At 43.6% G+C, this 20,229-nt stretch overlaps 1 protein-coding gene and 1 long non-coding RNA gene across 2 annotated transcripts in view; one reads left to right on the top strand and one right to left on the bottom strand.

The window, feature by feature from the left end:
- LOC110741995 overlaps positions 1–20,229 on the bottom strand; it is a 112,544-nt gene that overhangs the window by 77,904 nt on the left and 14,411 nt on the right. The gene's annotated exons all lie outside the window — the stretch shown is intronic.
- Positions 6,386–6,940, top strand: LOC101001071 (60S ribosomal protein L23a). The gene has a single exon (XM_009195968.4). It carries the CDS (start codon positions 6,401–6,403, stop codon positions 6,869–6,871), a length of 471 nt encoding a protein of 156 aa, XP_009194232.3. The 5' UTR covers positions 6,386–6,400; the 3' UTR covers positions 6,872–6,940.

Here is a 20,229-nt window from a genome sequence, read left to right as displayed (position 1 = left end):
ACCTATGCCTCCCAGGTTCAAGCTATTCTCCTGCCTCAGCCTCCCGAGTAGCTGGGACTACAGGCATGTGCCACTACATCCAGCTAATTTTTGTATTTTTAATAGAGACAGGGTTTCACCATGTTGGCCAGGATGGTCTTGATCGCCTGACCTCATGATCTGCCGGCCACGGCCTCCCAAAGTGCTGGGATTACAAGCGTGAGCCACTGTGCTTGGTCTACTTGTCTTTTTTTTTAATTCAGAAACCAATCAAGGGTTAGTTGTCTTGTCTCTTTGGTCTCCTTTAATCTAGAACAATCCTACCACTTTGTTCTAACTATCACGTCATTGACATTTTTTCAGAGTCCAGGCTAGTGGTCTTGCAGAAGAACACTATCTTTTGAAAGGAGCACAGCTCTTCAAAAAGATTTTAACATTTAGATGTCTCAGTAACATAAAGGCTCGCCCCACACATCTGCCTGTGATGATGAGATTTTAGTAAGCATCTTATGCATGGTGGATTTAATTCTGATTCTTCCTTTATGAATGAATTCAAAGCACCTAGCTCTTCTCTCCACTTTCCCTCATTAAATGTGGTTGCCAACTATAAAGTGGGCCCAATGAGTTTGATTCAAAGTCAAGTCAAGGTCATCTAGCTGGCCACTGCCTACACAAAGAAGAGAGAAAATCCACTAGGTCCAGGGCTGTTGATATAGCCTGATGCCTTTCTTGCTGCTTTATTAGTTCTAGTGAATATTTCATAACAGGTGACAGCTTTGCCCTTTAATTGCTGAGGGATTTTAATTTTGCACTGCTGTTTGCTGTTCAAAGTGATTTACCTTGGTTCATAAACACTTACATTGCAGGGACTTTCTCTACAGCAAGAAAAGTAAACTTATAAGCTGTGTGACTTGAGCATACACACGAAATCACACTTTTAATTAGGCCACTACCTCCCAACATCAGGCAGTTCATATCACTTTCACCATTTTGGCCATATCTGTACTTACTTTATATTTTTTATTTACATAAATTGCTCTTCCTGCCTAGATAAAAATGTTTTCCAATAAAACCTTGTATCATTATTGATGAAAAAACTGGCACTGTTTTCCATAATCAGTTGAAAAATAAATACAGTGAAAACCTTGATCCTGAGGCCTGCTGAAGGCTCTGAGCCTGAGGACTGCTCTGTCTTGTTTGAACAGAAGATCAGCAAGAATTAAACACAGAAGAAGCCAAACTGACACTTTCGGCTTTGAGTAATGAGAGAAATAAGAGGACATTGAAAGGGGATTGATTTTCCACTATAGTTATTTAATGTTGGCTTTGGAGTCCACTTCAAATGAACAATCTTCTGTGCCCACAAACAGGCACACACACTGCATTTTGGGAAACACTGAATTCTGTCTTTCTGTTTCAGGCTTCTTTTTTTTTTCTTTTGAATAACATATTCAAAGATCAGTCCCTATGTTACATGACATGTATTTAGTATTTGGTTGAAAAACTTGGTTATCGTGTCATGCCAGATGGATTGTTCTCTGGTAAAACCCTCAGCAAGAACTGAGGTTGAACCATATTGAAATTGCCATTTTTGTAGGTTGAAAATGGTCTAATGTCAGCAATTTCATGCCATGTAGCCTAAGAGTAACCATCATCAATATCAATAGTGTTTCTCATTTCCAAAGAACTCCCACAAACATCACCTTGCTTGGTCCCAACAGTAAACTTTGGCGCAGGGTTTTTGTTGTTTTTTTTTTTTTTTCTATCTTTCTTTCTTCCTTTCTTGTCATATTCATTTTACAGATGAGAAAATTCCTCTGGGGGATAAGGGCATTCCCCAAGTTCAGGTAGGGCGCCAGTGGGGGCCCTGGGGCTGAAATCAGTGAGGCTTATCCAGAGTTCTTGCTTTCTCCTGCAGCTTTATTTGCCTCCCAAGTTATCGCTGTAAATGCAACGTTAAATAAGGAATGAGATTCCAAAGTTGGCTGTGGCTATTTTCCTGCAACTCTGAGCCCTTCCGTCTGTCTTGGTCCAGCACAGTTGGGGCTCAATAACTTTTACTGAGCTGGGTCATTGATTCTCGCAGTGAGGAGGGCTTACAAGTCACCATTTCCAAGCCTGTTTGCAAGGGAGGAAAGGATACAGACTTATTCAGCCCAGAAGGATGGCTTGAAGACCGCTATATTTCTCACAGTCAGAAGTTATGCCTATTTTGTTTCTTCACTGCCCTGCACAAATAAATGCCTGAGAAAAGAAAGGTGGAGACAAAGAAAGGGAGGGAGGAAGGAGAAAGAGAAGAAAGAGAGTGAGGAGTAAGGAACAAAAAAAGAAAGACAAGGAAAGAAAAGAGGGAGGGAAAGGGCGGAAGGATGGGGGAAGGAGGAGAAAGAATAAAGAGGGAAGAAAGGAGGACTGGAGAACAAAAGAAGAGAAGAAGAAAAGAAAGAAAGGAGATGTGGGAAGAGGGCAGCCTGGATTGCAGAATTAAATTTCTATTGTGGCTTATTTGGATTTCAATGGAAAGAAAATGAGGGTTTAGGATTCAGACAGGTGAGTATTCAGTTTCCTGCTCCTCCCTTGCCTAGGTGTAGCCTTGAGCAAATTACATCACCTCTCTTGGCCACAATGTTGTCATCTTTATAAATAAGAAAATAACACCGACTGCAAAGGCATAGGGAGAAGCTGAAGAGGAAGTGACTGCGCAATGAATGCTTTGTCATTGCTGTTATTGTTCCTGTTGCCATTTGCCATTTGCCATTGTTGGAAACACTTACCTCTTTCTTTTTTTTTTTGTTTTTTTGTTTTTTTGGTTTTTTGTTTTTTTGAGACAGTCTCAATCCCTCGCCCAGGCTGGGGAGCAGGGGCGCAATCTCAAGTCACTGCAACCTCTGCCTCCTGGGTTCAAGCAATGAACCCACCTCAGCCTCCTGAGTAGCTAGGATTACAGGCATATACCACCATGCGCAGTTAATTTTTTGTATTTTTAGTAGAGACAGGGTTTCACCGTGTTGGCCAGGCTGGTCTCGAACTCCTGACCTCAAGCAATCTGCCCGTCTCACCCTCCCAAAGTGCTAGGATTACAGGTATGAGCCACTGCACTCAGCCCCTCCTTTTTTGACCTTGAAACCAACATTATACAATAACTTTACCCTTTGAGCAACCTCCACTTAAGGAAATTTTGACCCAAGATTTGCACACAAGGAGGAGGAAAATTCACAAGAGCCACAGAGAGGTTCGCCCTGGGAACTGCAGAGAGGCCACTGAGCCAGGTGTTTCTTAGACTCCAGTCTGACAATGATCCCCTGAAAACATTAAACAGCGGGGATGTTCCTTTTAGCCTTAAAGGAGAAAGATGCCTCTGCAGGTCTGTCTGTCTTGATATAAGCTTCCCCAGGGCAGTGAGCCCAGTGTGGTGGCGGCTTGGTAAATGTTTGCTCAGCTGGACCATTGGCCGGGAGGAGAGCTTATCAGTCACCATCTCCAAGCCCCTGAAGGGCTGTCAGGAAGGAAAGGACAGAGACTTATTTAGCCCAAAAGGATGACTGAAGACCACCAGCTGAGACTTCGAGAGAAGAAATTTCAGCTCTATAGAAAGGACTGATTTCTAATAACAAGGGTTATTCTGCCTATGGCAGAATGTATCACAATTACATTGGGACTAAAGCATTAGTCCTCCTGTGTCTATCACCGTAGCCATGAGCCACGCATGGTTTTCAAGCACTCGAAATGAGGCCAGTCCAAATTGCCACGTGTTCTAAGTGTAAAATATACGACAGAACTCAAAGACTTAATGTAAAAGCAGTATGCAAAATATCTCATAAATATTTTATATTGATTACATATTAAAATGACAATATTTTAGATGTATTATGTTAAAATGTACAATAAAAATGCATCTCACCCAGCAAATCCTAACAAATACAAAGAAAAAGAATAAGATTTAACTTGAGCTTTTCAACATAAAAGTGGATGCAGGATTCCACACAATACTTTCAAAGTTTAAAAGACAGAGTTGGCAGTACTTGATTTTTGTTTTGCTGTATGTGTTTTATTTTCCAAATAAAGATGACTTTGATGAAAATCTTGGGGTGACTATTCAAATAAGAAGAGAAATGAAGTCCATAAGATTTTGAAATAAATAAAGATGACACAAACAAATGAAAAAACATTTCATGCTCATGGATAGGAAGAATCAATATTATTTAAATGGCCATACTGCGCAAAGCAACTAACAGATTCAATGCTATTCCTATCAAGCTACCAATGCCATTTTTCACAGATTTAGAAAAAACTATTCTAAAATTCATGTGGAATCAAAAATAGAGCCGAAATAGCCCAAACAATACTAAGCAAAAAAAAAAAAAACAAAGCCGAATGTATCACACTACAAAATTTCGAACTATACTGAAAGTGAACTAAAACCAAAACAGCACTGTACACGTACAAAAGCAGACACACGGAAGAATGAAACAGAATAGAGAACCCAGAAATAATGCCGCACACCTCTAATGTGTGTCAACCATCTAATCTTCGACAGCGTTGACAAAAATTAGCAATGGGAGAAAGACTCCCTATTCAGACGTGGTGCTGGGATACTGGCTATCCATATGCAGAGGAATGAAACTGAATCCCTACCTATAACTATATACAAAAATTTACTCAAGATGGATTAAGGACTTAAAGGTTAGACCTCATATTGTAAAAATCCTGGAAGAAAACCTGGGAAATACCCTTCTTGACGTCAGCCTTGGCAAATAATTTATAGCTAAGTCCTCAAAAGCAACTGCAACAAAAACCAAAAATTGACAAGTGACACTTAATTTTTTTTTTTTTTTTTCAGATAGACTTTCGCTTTATCGCCCAGGCTAGAGTGCAATGGCATGATTTTGGCTCACTGCAACCTCTGTCTCCCAGGTTCAAGGGATTCTCCTGCCTCAGCCTCCCAAGTAGCTGAGATTACAGGCGTGTGCCACCATGCCTGTAACAATACAAAATTATCTGGGTGTGGTGGGACTGCACGCCTGTAGTCCCAGCTACTCTGAAGGCTGAGACAGGAGAATCGCTTGAACCCGGGATGGGGAGGCTGCAGTGAGCAGAGATCGTGCCACTGCACTACAGCCTGGGCAAGACAGAGCAAGACTCCGTCTCAAAGGAAAAAAAAGAAAACAGAAAATGTCTTTAAGGTCAGGCGCAGTGGCTCATGCCTGTAATGCCAGCACTTTAGGAGGCCAGGGCAGATGGATCACCTGAGGTCAGGATTTCAAGATCAGCCTGGCCAACATGGTGAAACCGCGTCTCTACTAAAAATACAGAAATTAGTTGGGCATAGTAGCAGGTGCCTGTAATCCTAGCTACTCCAAAGGCTGAGGCAGTAGAATTGCTTGAACCTGTGAGGCAGAAGTGACAGTGAGTTGAGCTCTCGCCACTGCACTCCAGCCTGGGTGACAAAGCCAGACTCTGTCTCAAAAAAAAAAAAAAACTCCTGAGCTGAAGCAATCTGCCCACCTCAGCCTTCCAAAGTGCTAAGATTACAGGTGTGAGCCACCACACATGGCCGCCAATTTTCTTTACTAGAACCAGTCACTCCCCATTGCCTCCTTCCCCAGTCTATTTTAAATGGAATCATACAATATGTGACCCTTTCTGTGTTTGGCCTCTTTCACTGAGCGTGGTGTCTCTGAGGTCTATCACATCATAGTATGTGTCAGTACTTCATTCTTTTTTACAGTGGAATAATATTCTGTCATATGGGTCAATCACATTTTGTTTATCTGTTTGTTTTTGTTGATGCACATGTTTCCACTGCTGCCTGTTCTTGTACATACAGCTTTATCACAACACAGCCTTGTCCACTCATTCACATGCTGTCTGCGGCTTCTTCCACGCTACAACAGCAGAGTCAAGTGGTTGCTATAGAGTCTAAAAAAGGTACTATCTAGTCCTTTACACGAAAAAAGTTTTCCAGACTAGAAACTAGAACCCTGGTCTAGTTCATCCAAGTCCCCAAACAGCTAGTTTTAGGTGAAGGAACAGAGCCAAACTACCACCTGCCCCTTCCTCCCCAAACCAAGTTCTGCTCCTTGTTTCCTTTTATTATAAAAGGAACCAACATCCTCCCATTAACCTATGCAAGAGTTCAGAAGTCATCCTTGATACCTCCCATCATCTTCCACATCCAATCAAGCCAATTCCTGTCCACTCTACATCCCATATTTTCCTTGACTCCATCTTTTTCTTCCATCTCTCCATTCCCTACCACCACCCTAGGTTAGCCACCACCATTTTTTCACCTAGATCCAGAGAAAAATGTCTTATAATGTCCTTACACTCCTACTCTTAACTTCCCCCTTCCAGCTCTCAAACTCTTCCCACACTGCAGCCAGAATTTAAAAAAAAAACAAATATGGACCCTTTCCACAAGATGGCGCCGAAAGCGAAGAAGGAAGCTCCTGCCCCTCCTAAAGCCGAAGCCAAAGCGAAGGCTTTAAAGGCCAAGAAGGCAGTGTTGAAAGGTGTCCACAGCCACAAAAAAAAGAAGATCCGCACGTCACCCACCTTCCGGCGGCCCAAGACACTGCGACTCCGGAGGCAGCCCAAATATCCTCGGAAGAGCGCCCCCAGGAGAAACAAGCTTGACCACTATGCTATCATCAAGTTTCCGCTGACTACTGAGTCTGCCATGAAGAAGATAGAAGACAACAACACACTTGTGTTCATTGTGGATGTTAAAGCCAACAAGCACCAGATTAAACAGGCTGTGAAGAAGCTCTATGACATTGATGTGGCCAAGGTCAACACCCTGATTCGGCCTGATGGAGAGAAAAAGGCGTATGTTCGACTGGCTCCTGATTACGACGCTTTGGATGTTGCCAACAAAATTGGGATCATCTAAACTGAGTCCAGCTGCCTAATTCTAAATATATATATATATCTTTTCAACATAAAAAAAAAAAAAAAAAAACAAATATAACCATTTCGCTTGAAACTGCCCGATGACTCCCCATTGCCCTCAGGATAAAGTCAAAATTCCATAACATGGTTTTAAAAATCCTGTATGGGCCAAGCATGATGGCTCATGCTTGTCATCCCAGCACTTTGGGAGGCCAAAGCAAGAGGATCACTTGAAGTCAGCAGTTTGAGACCAGCCTAGACAACATACCAAGACCCCATCTCTACAAAATATTTAAAAATCAGCCGGGCATGTTGGCCCGTGACTATAGTCCCAGCTACTCAGGAGGCCAAGGCAAAAGGATCACTTGAATCCAAGAGTTCGGGACTGTAGTGAGCTATGAGTGTGCCACTGCACTCCAGCATGGGCAACAGAGCAAGACATTGTCTCTATAATAAATAAATTTTTAAAAATAAAATAGAAATACATAAATGAAACCCCTGTACTATGTGGCCACTCCTGGGATTCAGATGGGGGCTCTGTCTCCTTCTTTCTTTCTTTTTTTTTTTTCTGGAGACAGAGTCTTGCTCTGTCACCCAGGCTGGAGTGCAGTGGTGTGATCTCGGCGGCTCACTTCAACCTCTGCCCCCGCCAGCCCCGGTTAAAGCGATTCTCCTGCCTCAGCCTCCTGAGTAGCTGGGAGTATAGTTACATCCCACCACACCCAGCTAATTTTTTGTATTTTTAGTAGAGACGGGGTTTCACCATGTTAGCGAGGATGGCCTGAATCTCCTGACCTCGTGAACCGCCTGCCTCTGCCTCCCAAAGTGCTGAGATAACAGGCGTGAGCCACTGCGCCCGGCCCTGACTCCTGAAAGCCAATTGAGAAAAAGATGAAGGATGCAGACAAACGGAGGTGCGTTGCTGATGGAGTGGACTGGGTAACTCAGCCTAGAAGTGAGGCTGTAGTCAGACTTCAACTTTTCCATGTGAGATGAACTTCCCCACACAGGGAAAAAGGAGGATCAGAAAATGGGAGGGAGATCACTCCCCCCCACCACCCCCGCAGGGAGGGATGGGAGTCAGTGTGGAGGGCTGGGCTTGGGTGTAGGGAGGACGAAACCTTTGATCCCCCACAGATAAAGCATGAGCGAAGAAAACTGAGAATTTGGGGCAGTTTTGTAAAATCTCCCACCACGGAGAGCTCCATGGGGTGAGAGGTAGCATATTTTTTTAATTTTTTTATTACACTTCAAATTTTCTGTGGGTACATAGTAGGTATATCCATTCATGGGGTGCTTCAGATGTTTTGGTGCAAACATGCCATGTAGCATCTTGAAGTGAACATGAACTTTGCAGCCAGTCTACCTGGGTTCAAATCCTGGCGCTGCCACTGACTAGCTGTGTGACCTCAGACATCCTGCTCCGCCCCTCCATGCCTCAGCTTCCTCATCTGTCAAGAGAGGGTGATTAATGGACATGCCTCTCGGTTTCTTGTAAAGGTAAACATATATCTACCTGGTGATCAACACTGGGAGAAAAACACCCAGGGGGAGGAGGAAGCAGGTTTATTTGAAAGGAAAATTATGACATCTAAGTGGGGTGTGATATTCATTTCCTGTAGCTTCCTGTCGCAAATTTCCAGAAACTGGTGGATTACAACAAACCAACAGAAATGTATTCTCTCGGCCAGGCTCAGTGGCTCATACCTGTAATCTCAGCACTTTGGGAGGCCGAGGTGGGCCAATCACTTGACACCCAATCACTGAAGCCCAGGATTTCGAGACCAGCCTGGACAACATGCAGAGACCCTGTCTCTACAAAAAAAAAAAAAAATACCCAGGTGTGGTGGTGTGTGGCTGTAGTCCCAGCTACTGGGAAGGATGAGGAGGGAGGATCACTTGAGCCTGGGAGGGAGAGGCTGCAGTGAGCTGTGAAGGCACCACTGTACTCCAGCCTGGACAACAAAGCCAGACCCAGTCAAGAAGGAAGGAAGGAAGGGAGGGAGGGAGGGAGGATGATGTGAAAAGGAATAATGAAGGAATGAATAGGCCGGAATTGAATAATGAATGAATAATGAAGGAGGAGGGGAGGAGGGATGATGGAGGGGAGGGGAGGAATGGAATGATATTGTTGTCGGTTGAGCCATTGTTTGTTGCCGGTTGTTGCCGAAAGAAAGAAAGAAAGAAAAGAAAGAAAAAGAAAAGAAAGAAAAGAAAGAAAAGAAAGAAAAGAAAGAGAAAAGAAAGAGAAAAGAAAAGAAAGAAAAGAAAGGAAAAGAAAAGAGAAAAGAAGAGAAAGGAAGAAAGAGACTCCTCTCCACAGTCTCTGACTTCAGAAGCCAGAAACTAACGTGTTCCAGGGCTGGCTCCCTTCCCCTGTGCTTCTCCTCTAAGGGGAGCATGTGTCTCCTGCCTCCCTACAGCTTCTAGGGGCTGCCACAGTCCTGGGTACTCCTTGACGTGTAGGCCCCTCACTCTGATCCCTGCATCTATTGTCACCCCATCATCACCTGGTGTTCTCCTCTGCATCTTCTCCTCTTTTTATAAGGACACCAGTCGTTGGATTTAGGGCCTACCCAGATAATCCAGGACAATCTCATCTTGAGATCCTAATCTAACTACATCTGTAAAGCTCCTTTCTCTAAATAAAGTCCCATCCACTGGTTCTGGATGGACATACCTTTTCAGGAGACTAACATCTAGCACACGACAGATATTCAACACAGTTACCCCAGGCAGGGACTGCTGTGTTCTGCATGCTGTATAATAGCTAACGTTTACTAGGTGTTTGCTTCATGCCAGACACTATGCAAACTGATTTCCACCCATTAGTTCATTTGTCCCACTCACAGTTTCCTCTATCTCAGCTGTGGCTGTCCCTTCCCCAGGCCTTCAGTGCCTGCAGAACAATAATATGTGAATGAAACCTTCCTCTCCCACCATCCATTCTCCTTTGATCATTCATAATTTCATCACTTTAAAGGATAGAAGTAATAGTCCTGCTTCCAAAGAGGCAATCCTTTTATCTTCTCTGAGGCTTTCATTCAGCATCAGTGAGGGACAAGATTGCAGAACCTAACTGTGATTTGTTTCTTTAAAGTTATTTTAACAACGCTAGGTGTGGCATTTGCCTGTGGCAGCGGGGAAAATACAAACAAGTAAAAACAAACAAACAAACTTTCCCAAGCTCGGGGATTTTCAACGTACTTGGTGCTGAGTAGAAGTAATAGTAATTAAAGAATAATGACAGCAGCAATCACAACTAGCATTCATTTATTGAGCATTTACTATGTGCCAGGTACTCTTATAAGCACTTTACATGCATACTTATTTCAAGCCCTCAACAACCCCATATGATAGGTACTAAAATTATTCCCATTTTACAGATGAGGAAGGTGAGGCTTACTGAGGATAAGGCACTTGCCTTCAGTTACAGACTTAGCAACCAGTGGAGCTGAGATTTAAACCCAGGAAGTTTGACTACAAGAACACTGCATTCTAGTTGGCATGTATTCTAGCATGTGTTGGAAATAATGTTCAAAATCCTAAGGAAACTGAACACTCAAACAAAGGATTTTCAGTAAAGTAATTTTACTTTTGTTTAGAGGGGTGCTTCTCCTTGGCTAGTCACCATGAGAGCACAACTGAACAAAGGGGCATGAGAGCCTTTATTCCTGATGCAAGTCCTGCCCCTGTGCCCTTTCCCCACTGGCTAGAGTCAGGCCACACAATCTAAACTAGTTCCGGCTGGCTAAACATTTGAACTTTCTTTAGATAAGGTGGGCACATAAGGGAGAGAGGGCAAAGGGGAAGGGGTGTCTGTAATGAGCTAGAGAGCTAGTCTTTTTTTCAAATAAGGAAAGGAATGTGAGCTGGTATTGATAACACCTGGTACTGTGGCATGTCTGGGCATGTAACAAAGGCAGAAAGGAAGAAATAGGAGAAAAGGGAAAGGTGGGGGGGTACTATGAATTAAAGAATAAAGGATTGATCAGGCTCTTTGAAGAGAAACCTCATCATATCCCACAGTTTTCCCCTTCTTTTTTTTTTATAATCCAGTTCCTTTGGTTGTAGGACTGAGGTTCCCATATCCTTGCAGTCTATAGCTCCTAAGGTCCTTTCTCGAGTCCTTGCCTATGAGCCTCTCCATCTCAGGGCCAACACATCAAATCCTTCTCATGCTTAGAATCATTCTGATTTCACCTTCTGCTGCCTGGAGCTAAATAAGACACAGCCAGTGCCCTGTAGGAACCTATAGCCCAGAGGGCAAGATAGGCAGGTTAATGAGCACTTATAATTAGGGGGGATTATGGGCCATCATAGAGTGGGTAGGGGGTGCACAGAGAGTCTACAGGATAGAGAAGCCAGACAGGCTCCCTGCAGACATTGACACCAGATGTGAGGCTAGATAACTAAGGAGAGTTAGGCAGACACCAGTGCTGACTTTCAGGCCACAGAATCCATGCAGAGGGACCAGCCCTTGCATAGACCTAGAGCCAAGAGAGAAGCTAGCGAATGAATCCAATGCTGCAATGAATGAAGAATATTCCTTGGTAACACTTCTCGAGAACACAAAATAGCAAATGCTTATGTAGACCTCACTAAGTGTTGAACACAGTTCTGGGCACTTTGTATATATTCCCTCCTTTAATCCTTGCAGCACCTCCAAGAGGTCAGTGCTATTATTATCCACATTTTCCAGCCTGTCTCAACAGCTTCTTGTGGATGGGCCTTTTTAGGCAGTTGTCAAAGATCCCATTATGTGGTCACCACAAAGAAAATGTTGAAAGTTTTTGGGCGCGGTGGCTGAAGCCTGTAATCCCAGCACTTCAGGAGGCCAAGACGGGCGGATCACGAGGTCAGGATATCGAGACCATCCTGGCGAACACGGTGAAACCCCATCTCTACTACAAAATACAAAAAACTAGCTGGGCGAGGTGGCGGGCACCTGTAGTCCCAGCTACTCGGGAGGCTGAGGCAGGAGAGTGGCGTAAACCCAGGAGGCGGAGCTTGCAGTGAGCTGAGATCTGGCCACTGCACTCCAGCCTGGGCGACAGAGCGAGACTCCGTCTCAAAAAAAAAAAAAGAAAATGTTGAAAGTTCTGGCCTTAGTGATTTTCCCTCCCATCGCACATTTCTGACACCACAGAAAATGTGTTGATGTATGTATGAGTTCGTTCTCTCATTGCTATAAAGAACTACCTGAGACTGGGTAATTTATGAAGAAAAGAGGTTTAATTGACTCACAGTTCCACAGGCTGTACAAGAAGCCTGGGTGGGAGGCCTCAGGAAATTTACAATCATGGTGGGACGTGAACGGGAAGGAGGAGCATCTTACATGACCAGGGCAGGCAGAAGAGAGAGAGCCAAAGTGTGACCCAGAGGTCATGCTCTAACTATTCTAGTCCCCTGCCTTTCCAGTCCCACCATCAATGTCTGCTCCTTATGTTTAATTTTTACATTCTGCATAGCATGAGGAAGGAAAAAGGTAACTTTAGAACTAGTCTACAAGCAGATGTTGATATGGTTTGGATTTGTGTCCGCACCCAAATATCATGTCGAATTGTGGGAAGGTGCCACACGCTTATAAACAACCAGATCTCATGAGAGCTCACTCACTCTCACGAAAACAGTAAGGGGGAAATCTACCCCCATGATCCCATTACCTCCCACCAGGTCCCTCCTCCAATACTGGGTATTACAATTTGCCATGAGATCTGGGTGCAGATACAAAGCCAAACCATATCAACATCTGCTTGTAGGCCAGTTTTTTGTTTTGTTTTGTTTTGATTTTTGAGACAGAGTCTCATTCTATTGCCCAGACAGCAGTGCAATGGCGCTGTCTCAGCTCAGTGCAACCTCTGCCTCCTGGGTACAAGCAATTCTCCTGCCTCTACCTCCTGAGTAGCTGGGATTACAGGTGCACACCACCACACCTGGCTAATTTTTTTTGTATTTTTAGTAGAGACAGGGTTTCACCATGTTGGGCAGGCTGGTCTCGAACTCCTGACCTCGTGATCCACCCACCTCAGCCTCCCAAAGTGCTGGGATTACAAGCGTGAGCCACCAAACCCAGCCGACCAGTTCTAAAGGTAGCTTTTTTCTTCCTTATGCTACACAGAATGTAAAAATTAAATGTAAGGATCAAAGTTCCAAGATGGCCTAATAGGAACAGCTCCAGTCTACAGCTCCCAGCATGAGCGATGCAGAAGACGGGTGATTTCTGCATTTCCAACTGAGGTACCGGGTTCATCTCACTGGGGCTTGTCGGACAGTGGGTGCAGGACAGTGGGTGCAGCCCACCGAGCATGAGCTGAAGCAGGGCGAGGCATCACCTCACCCAGGGAGTGCAAGGGGTCAGGGAATTCCCTTTCCTAGCCAAGAGAAGTTGTGACCTGGAAAATCGGGTCACTCCCACCCTAATACTGTGCTTTTCCAATGGTCTTAGCAAACAGCACACCAGGAGATTATATCCTGCGCCTGGCTCTGAGGGTGTCACGCCCACAGAGCCTCGCTCATTGCTAGCACAGCAGTCTGAGATCGAACTGCAAGGCGGCAGTGAGGCTGGGGGAAGGGCACCCACCATTGCTGAGGCTTGAGTAGGTAAACAAAGCAGCCAGGAAGCTTGAACTGGGTGGAGCCCACTGCAGCTCAAGGAGGCCTGCCTGCCTCTGCAGACTCCACCTCTGGGGGCAGGGCATAGCTGAACAAAAGGCAGCAGAAACTTCTGCAGAGCTAAATGTCCCTGTGTGACAGCTTTGAAGAGAGTAGTGGTTCTCCCAGTACAGAGTTTGAGATCTGAGAACAGACAGACTGCCTGCTCAAGTGGGTCCCTGACCCCCGAGGAGCCTAACTGGGAGACACCCCCCAGTAGGGGCCGACTGACACCTCACACAGCTGGGTGCCCCTCTGAGATGAAGCTTCCAGAGGAACAATCAGGCAGCAACATTTGCTGTTCTGCAATATTTGCTGTTCTGCAGCCTCTGCTGCTGATACCCAGGCAAACAGGGTCTGCAGTGGACCTCCAGCAAACTCCAACAGATCTGCAGCTGAGGGTGCTGACTGTTAGAAGGAAAACTAACAAATAGAAAGGACATCCACACCAAAATCCCGTACATTACCATCATCAAAGACCAAAGGTAGATAAAACCACAAAGATGGGGAGAAACCAGAGCAGAAAAGCTGAAAATTCTAAAAATCAGAGCACCTCTTCCCCTCCAAAGGAACGCAGCTCCTCACCAGCAATGGAACAAAGCTGGACGGAGAATGACTTTGATGAGTTCAGAGAAGGCGGCTTCGGACGATCAAAATTCTCCGAGCTAAAGGAGGATGTTCGAACCCATCGCAAAGAAGTCAAAAACCTTGAAAAAAGACAAGACAAATGTCTAACTAGAATAACTAGTGTAGAGAACACCTTAAATGACCTGATGGAGCTGAAAACCATGGCACAAGAACTACATGATGCATGCACAAGCTTCAGTAGCCCATTTGACCAACTGGAAAAAAGGGTATCAGTGATTGAAGATCAAATGAATGAAATGAAGTGAGAAGAGAAGTTTAGAGAAAAAAGAGTAAAAAGAAACGAACAAAGCCTCCAAGAAATATGGGACTGTGTGAAAAGACCAAATCTATGTCTGATTGGTGTACCTGAAAGTGATGGGGAGAATGGAACCAAGTTGGAAAACACTCTTCAGGATATCACCCAGGAGAACTTCCTCAACCTAGCAAGGCAGGCCAACATTCAAATTCAGGAAATACAGAGAACACCACAAAGATACTCCTCAAGAAGAGCAACTCCAAGACACATAATTGTCAGAGTCACCAAAGTTGAAATGAAGGAAAAAATGTTAAGGGCAGCCAGAGAGAAACATCGGGTTACCCACAAAGGGAAGCCCATCAGACTAACAGTGGATCTCTTGGCAGAAACTCTACAAGCCAGAAGAGAGTGGAGGCCAATATTCAACAATCTTAAAGAAAAGAATTTTCAACCCAGAATTTCATATCCAGCCAAACTAAGCTTCATAAGTGAAAGAGAAATAAAATCCTTTACAAACAAGCAAATGCTGAGAGATTTTGTCACCACCAGGCCTGCTTTACAAGAGCTCCTGAAGGATGCACTAAACATGGAAAGGAATAACCAGTACCAGCCACTACAAAAACAGGCCAAATTGTAAAGACCATCGAGGCTAGGAAGAAACTCCATCAACTAACAAGCAAAATAACCAGCTAACATCATAATGACAGGATCAAATTCACACATAACAATATTAACCTTAAATATAAATGGGCTAAATGCTCCAATTAAAAGACATAGACTGGCAAATTGGATAGAGTCAAGACCCATCAGTGTGCTGTATTCAGGAGACCCATCTCACATGCACAGACACACACACACAGGCTCAAAATAAAGGGATGAAGGAAGATCTACCAAGCAAATGGAAAACAAAAAAAGCAGAGGTTGCAATCATAGTCTCTGATAAAACAGACTTTAAACCAAAAAAGATCATAAGAGACAAAGAAGGCCATTACATAATGGTAAAGGGATCAATTCTACAAGAAGAGCTAACTATCCTAAATATATATGCACCTAATACAGGAGCACCCAGATTTGTAAAGCAAGACCTTAGAGACCTACAAAGAGACTTAGACTCCCACACAATAATAATGGGAGACTTTAACACCCCACTGTCAACATTAGACAGATCAACAAGACAGAAAGTTAACAAGGATATCCAGGAATTAAACTCAGCTCTGCACCAAGTGGACCTAATAGCCATCTACAGAACACTCCACCCCAAATCAACAGAATGTACATTCTTCTAATCACCACATCGCACTTATTCCAAAATTGACCACATAGTTGGAAGGAAGGCAGTCCTCAGCAAATGTAAAAGAACAGAAATTATAACAAACTGTCTCTCAGACCACAGTGCAATCAAACTAGAACTCAGGATTAAGAAACTCACTCAAAACCGCTCAACTACATGGAAACCAAACAACCTGCTCCTGAATGACTACTGGGTACATAACAAAATGAAGGCAGAAATAAAGATGTTCTTTGAAACCAATGAGAACAAAGACACAACATACCAGAATCTCTGGGACACATTTAAAGCAGTGTGTAAAGGGAAATTTATAGCACTAAATGCCCACAAGGGAAAACAGGAAAGATCTAAAACTGACACCCTAACGTCACAATTAAAAGAACTAGAGAAGCAAGAGCAAACATGTTCAAAAGCTAACAGAAGGCAAGAAATAACTAAGATCAGAGCAGAACTGAATGAAATAGAGACGCAAAAAACCCTTCAAAAACTCAATGAATCCAGGGGTTGGTTTTTTGAAAAGATCAACAAAATTGATAGACCACTAGCAAGACTAATAAAGAAGAAAAGAGAGAAGAATCAAATAGACACAATAAAAATGATAAAGGGGATATCATCACTGATCCCACAGAAATACAAACTACCATTAGAGAATACCATAAACACCTCTACACGAATAAACTAGAAAATCTAGAAGAAATGGATAGATTCCTGGACACGTACACCCTCCCAAGACTAAACCAGGAAGAATTTGGATCCCTGAATAGACCAATAACTGGCTCTGAAATTGAGGCAATAATTAGTAGCCTACCAACCAAAAAAAGTCCAGGACCGGACGGATTCACAGCCGAATTCTACCAGAGGTACAAGGAGGAGCTGGTACCATTCCTTCTGAAACTATTCCAATCAATAGAAAAAGAGGGAATCCTCCCTAACTCATTTTATGAGGCCAACATCAGCCTGATACCAAAGCCTGGCAGAGATACAACAAAAGAAGAGAATTTTAGACCAATATCCCTGATGAACATCAATACAAAAATCTTCAATAAAATACTGGCAAACCGAATCCAGCAGCACATCAAAAAGCTTATCCATCATGATCAAGTGGGCTTCATCCCTGGGATGCAAGGCTGGTTCATCATACGCAAATCAATAAACGTAATCCATCATATAAACAGAACCAAAGACAAAAACCACATAATTTTCTCAATAGATGCAGAAAAGGCCTTTGACAAAATTCAACAGCCCTTCATGCTAAAAACTCTCAATAAATTAGGTATTGATGGGACTTATCTCAAAATAATAAGAGTTATTTATGACAAACCCACAGCCAATATCATACTGAATGGGCAAAAACTAGAAGTATTCCCTTTGAAAACCAGCACAAGACAAGGATGCCCTCTCTCACCACTCCTATTCAACACAGTGTTGGAAGTTCTGGCCAGGGCAATCAGGCAATAGAAAAATAGGCAAAGGAACTGAATAGACATTTATTAAAAGAAGTCATGTAAATGGCCAACATATCAAAATACTCAGCATCACTAATCATTAGGGATATATAAAATAAAACCACAATGAGATATCACCTTGCACCTGTTAGAAGCCTATAACTAAAAAGACAAAAGATAACAAGTGTTGGTGGGAACATGGAGAAAAGGGAATTTTTTCTTTTTCTTTTTCTTTTTTTTTTTTGAGATGGAGTCTTGCTTTGTCGCCCAGGCTGGAGTGCAGGGGCGCAATCTCGGCTCACGGCAACCTCCACCTCCCTGGTTCAAGCAATTCCCCTGCCTCAGTCTCCCAAGTAGCTGGGATTACAGGCGCATGCCACCACACCTGGCTATTTTTTTTGTATTTTTAGTAGACAGGTTTTCACCATGTTGGCCAGACTAGTCTCGAACTCCTGACCTCATACAACCCACCCACCTCTGCCTTCCAAAGTGCTGAGATTACAGGCGTGAGCCACCACACCCAGCCAAGAAAAGGGAACTTTTGTATACTGTTGGTGGGAACGTAAATCAGTAAAGCCATTATGAAAACAGTATAGAGTTTCCTCAAAAAAGTTATAAACACAACTATCGTATGATCCAGCAATCTCACTTCTGAATATGTATCCAAAGGAAATGAAGGAGCAGACCCTGAAACAAGGATTCCAGTGCCAAGTGGGTTATTAAGGAGGGGATCCCAGAAAACATCAGCAAAAGGAGTAGGAAAATGAGACAGGGAAGGTGGGACAGGCCCTTGAGGATGTATATTAAGCAAAACACACTGCGTGCAAACTGGGGACCCCATATGACTGGAGAACTTTAGACAGAGAGTGCACAGCACACCTCAGCTTTCCACCTAAGAGGGAGCGTCTGCGGTGTCATCTGCCAACTCCCAGCCCCAGCTGGCTGAGGGCTGCTTCCACAGGTGTCAATGTCCTGATGCTTCCAGCCTTCCCCATACGCAGATAGATCATGCTGTTAACCAGAAAGTCCCTGCAGATAGAAGGCCAAGAAGATGAAGGCACATCAAGGTAGATGCTGAGGAATGAACAGAGGCACTGATAACCTTTGCCACACCAGCAACGGGAAGACATCTAGTGGTCAGCTGGTCCACCTCTTCATAGGTACAGAAGAGCATAGGTGGTCTATTTTGGACTGAGCTGATTCAGGCCACTGTGAGCGGTGATTTTCTTTTTTCTTTTTCTTTTTGTTTTTTTGTTTGTTTGTTTGTTTGTTTGTTTCTTTGGTTGGTTGGTTTTTTTGAGACAAAGTTTCTCTCTGTTGCCCAGCCTGGAGTCATGATCTCGGCTCACTGCAACCTCCGCCTCCCAGGATTCTTGTGCCGCAGCCTCTCAAGTATCGGGGACTACAGGCACCCGCCACCACACCTGGCTCATTTTTGTGTTTTTTAAGTAGAGACAGGATTTCACCATTTTGGCCAGGCTGGTCTCGAACTCCTGACCTCAAGTGATTGGTCTGCCTCAACTTCGCAAAGTGCTGGGATTACAGGCCTGAGTCACCACACCTGGCCACTGTGATTTCCAAACCCTATTTGCTTGATTTTAAGACACCATTGCCTGTAAGACTCACCTTGGATATAATAACAGTTTTTCCAGACTTTTAAAAAAACCCACTACATTAAGTGAATACAAAAAGCATTCTAATTTCAGATATGTTAAAAAGTTTAAAAGAAAGCATCTCCAACTCTAGACAATATGGCTTTGTCCCGCTGTCCCCATAACAGCACTTATACCCTTCTGACCCTCCATCCCAATTTGGACTTAGAAAATAGAGTTATTTTGTTTGAAAATCTGTTCTGGTTCTGAAGTTCTGTGATTTTCTCTTTCCTTGCAACATCTTCGTCATGGCAACACAATGCCCATTTGCATTTCAAAAACTACCCCTGCCTACTTCACACCTTAAAACAAGAATCGAGATCCCACCTTAATATTTAAAAATAGGCAACTTCAGCCCTTTAGTGTCCAGGTACCCTTTTTTAGGCGACAAAAGGAGCCACAGTTTCTTGTTCACCATGTCAGCATCTTTAAATGCACACTTATTAATTAGATGTATTAGGCACTAGCTAATTTTGTTACAAAGAGAAAGAAGAAGAACTAACATTTATTAATGGACTGCTACTCCCAGATACCACACTAACGGCTTTAGATGTAGCATTTCATGCAATCCCCACAACTGATCCCTGAACAAAAGAAACTAAATCACAGCCAGGTTAAGTCACCTGATCAAAGCCACACAGCTGACATGCTGCAAAGCTGATATAATGCTGGCAAAATTATCTACCATCATACCCTGTATCTTCTCAGCGCTTAATAAATAGGAAGGAGAAACACAGCCAGAAAACAGAGAGGGAGGAGGTAAAGGGTGTGAGAAGGAATAAAAAAGAGTAGAATTCCATCCCCAAAAGATTATCCACCCCCTAGCGTTGGACCACCTGGTGTTGCTAAGAAACGAGAACATGAACATTCTGCTCTCCAATTCCTAAAGATAGAGACTGGATTGCCCCAAGAAAAGAGGAAGCAACTTTCCTTTTCCTTTGCTTTATCCATCTTTTGTCCTCTTAAATATTCTCTAGCCAACATCAGCTAGCCAAATCCCTTCATTGTGAGATTTTTTTTTAATCTGCTCTCGGTCCATTTAATTTAGCAAGTCATTTTTTATTAGTATTTTCCTTTCTTCTTCAGTCAAAAAGTTTTAGGGAAGAGTAAATCTGGCTTCTTTATAATCCTACATGAATCTTTCAGACTTTGTTTTCCCACTGTGAGATAATAAAACCAGTAACTATACATTAAGCTGCCTGAACACAGCTGTCAGAGAGGCATGGTCTGTACAGGGCCAACGGGAGAGGCTCCGGGCTGGCCAAGCCCCTAGGATCTGTGTAATCCCCTGTCAATTCCACCCTTAAAGATTCATTCCTGGCCGGGCGCGGTGGCTCAAGCCTGTAATCCCAGCACTTTGGGAGGCCAAGACGGGCGGATCACAAGGTCAGAAGATCGAGACCATCCTGGCTAACATGGTGAAACCCCGTCTCTACT

The sequence above is a fragment of the Papio anubis genome, chromosome 18 (assembly GCF_008728515.1).
Source record: "Papio anubis isolate 15944 chromosome 18, Panubis1.0, whole genome shotgun sequence".
NCBI classification, from domain to species: domain Eukaryota; kingdom Metazoa; phylum Chordata; class Mammalia; order Primates; family Cercopithecidae; genus Papio; species Papio anubis.
The sequence above is the reverse complement of the archived record's forward strand: the minus strand, read 5'-3'. Positions and strand labels throughout refer to the sequence as shown.

Coding starts and splice junctions, on each gene's coding strand:
- LOC101001071 (XM_009195968.4), top strand. CDS start 6,401: ATGGCGCCGAAAGCGAAGAAGGAAGCTCCTGCCCCTCCTAAAGCCGAA.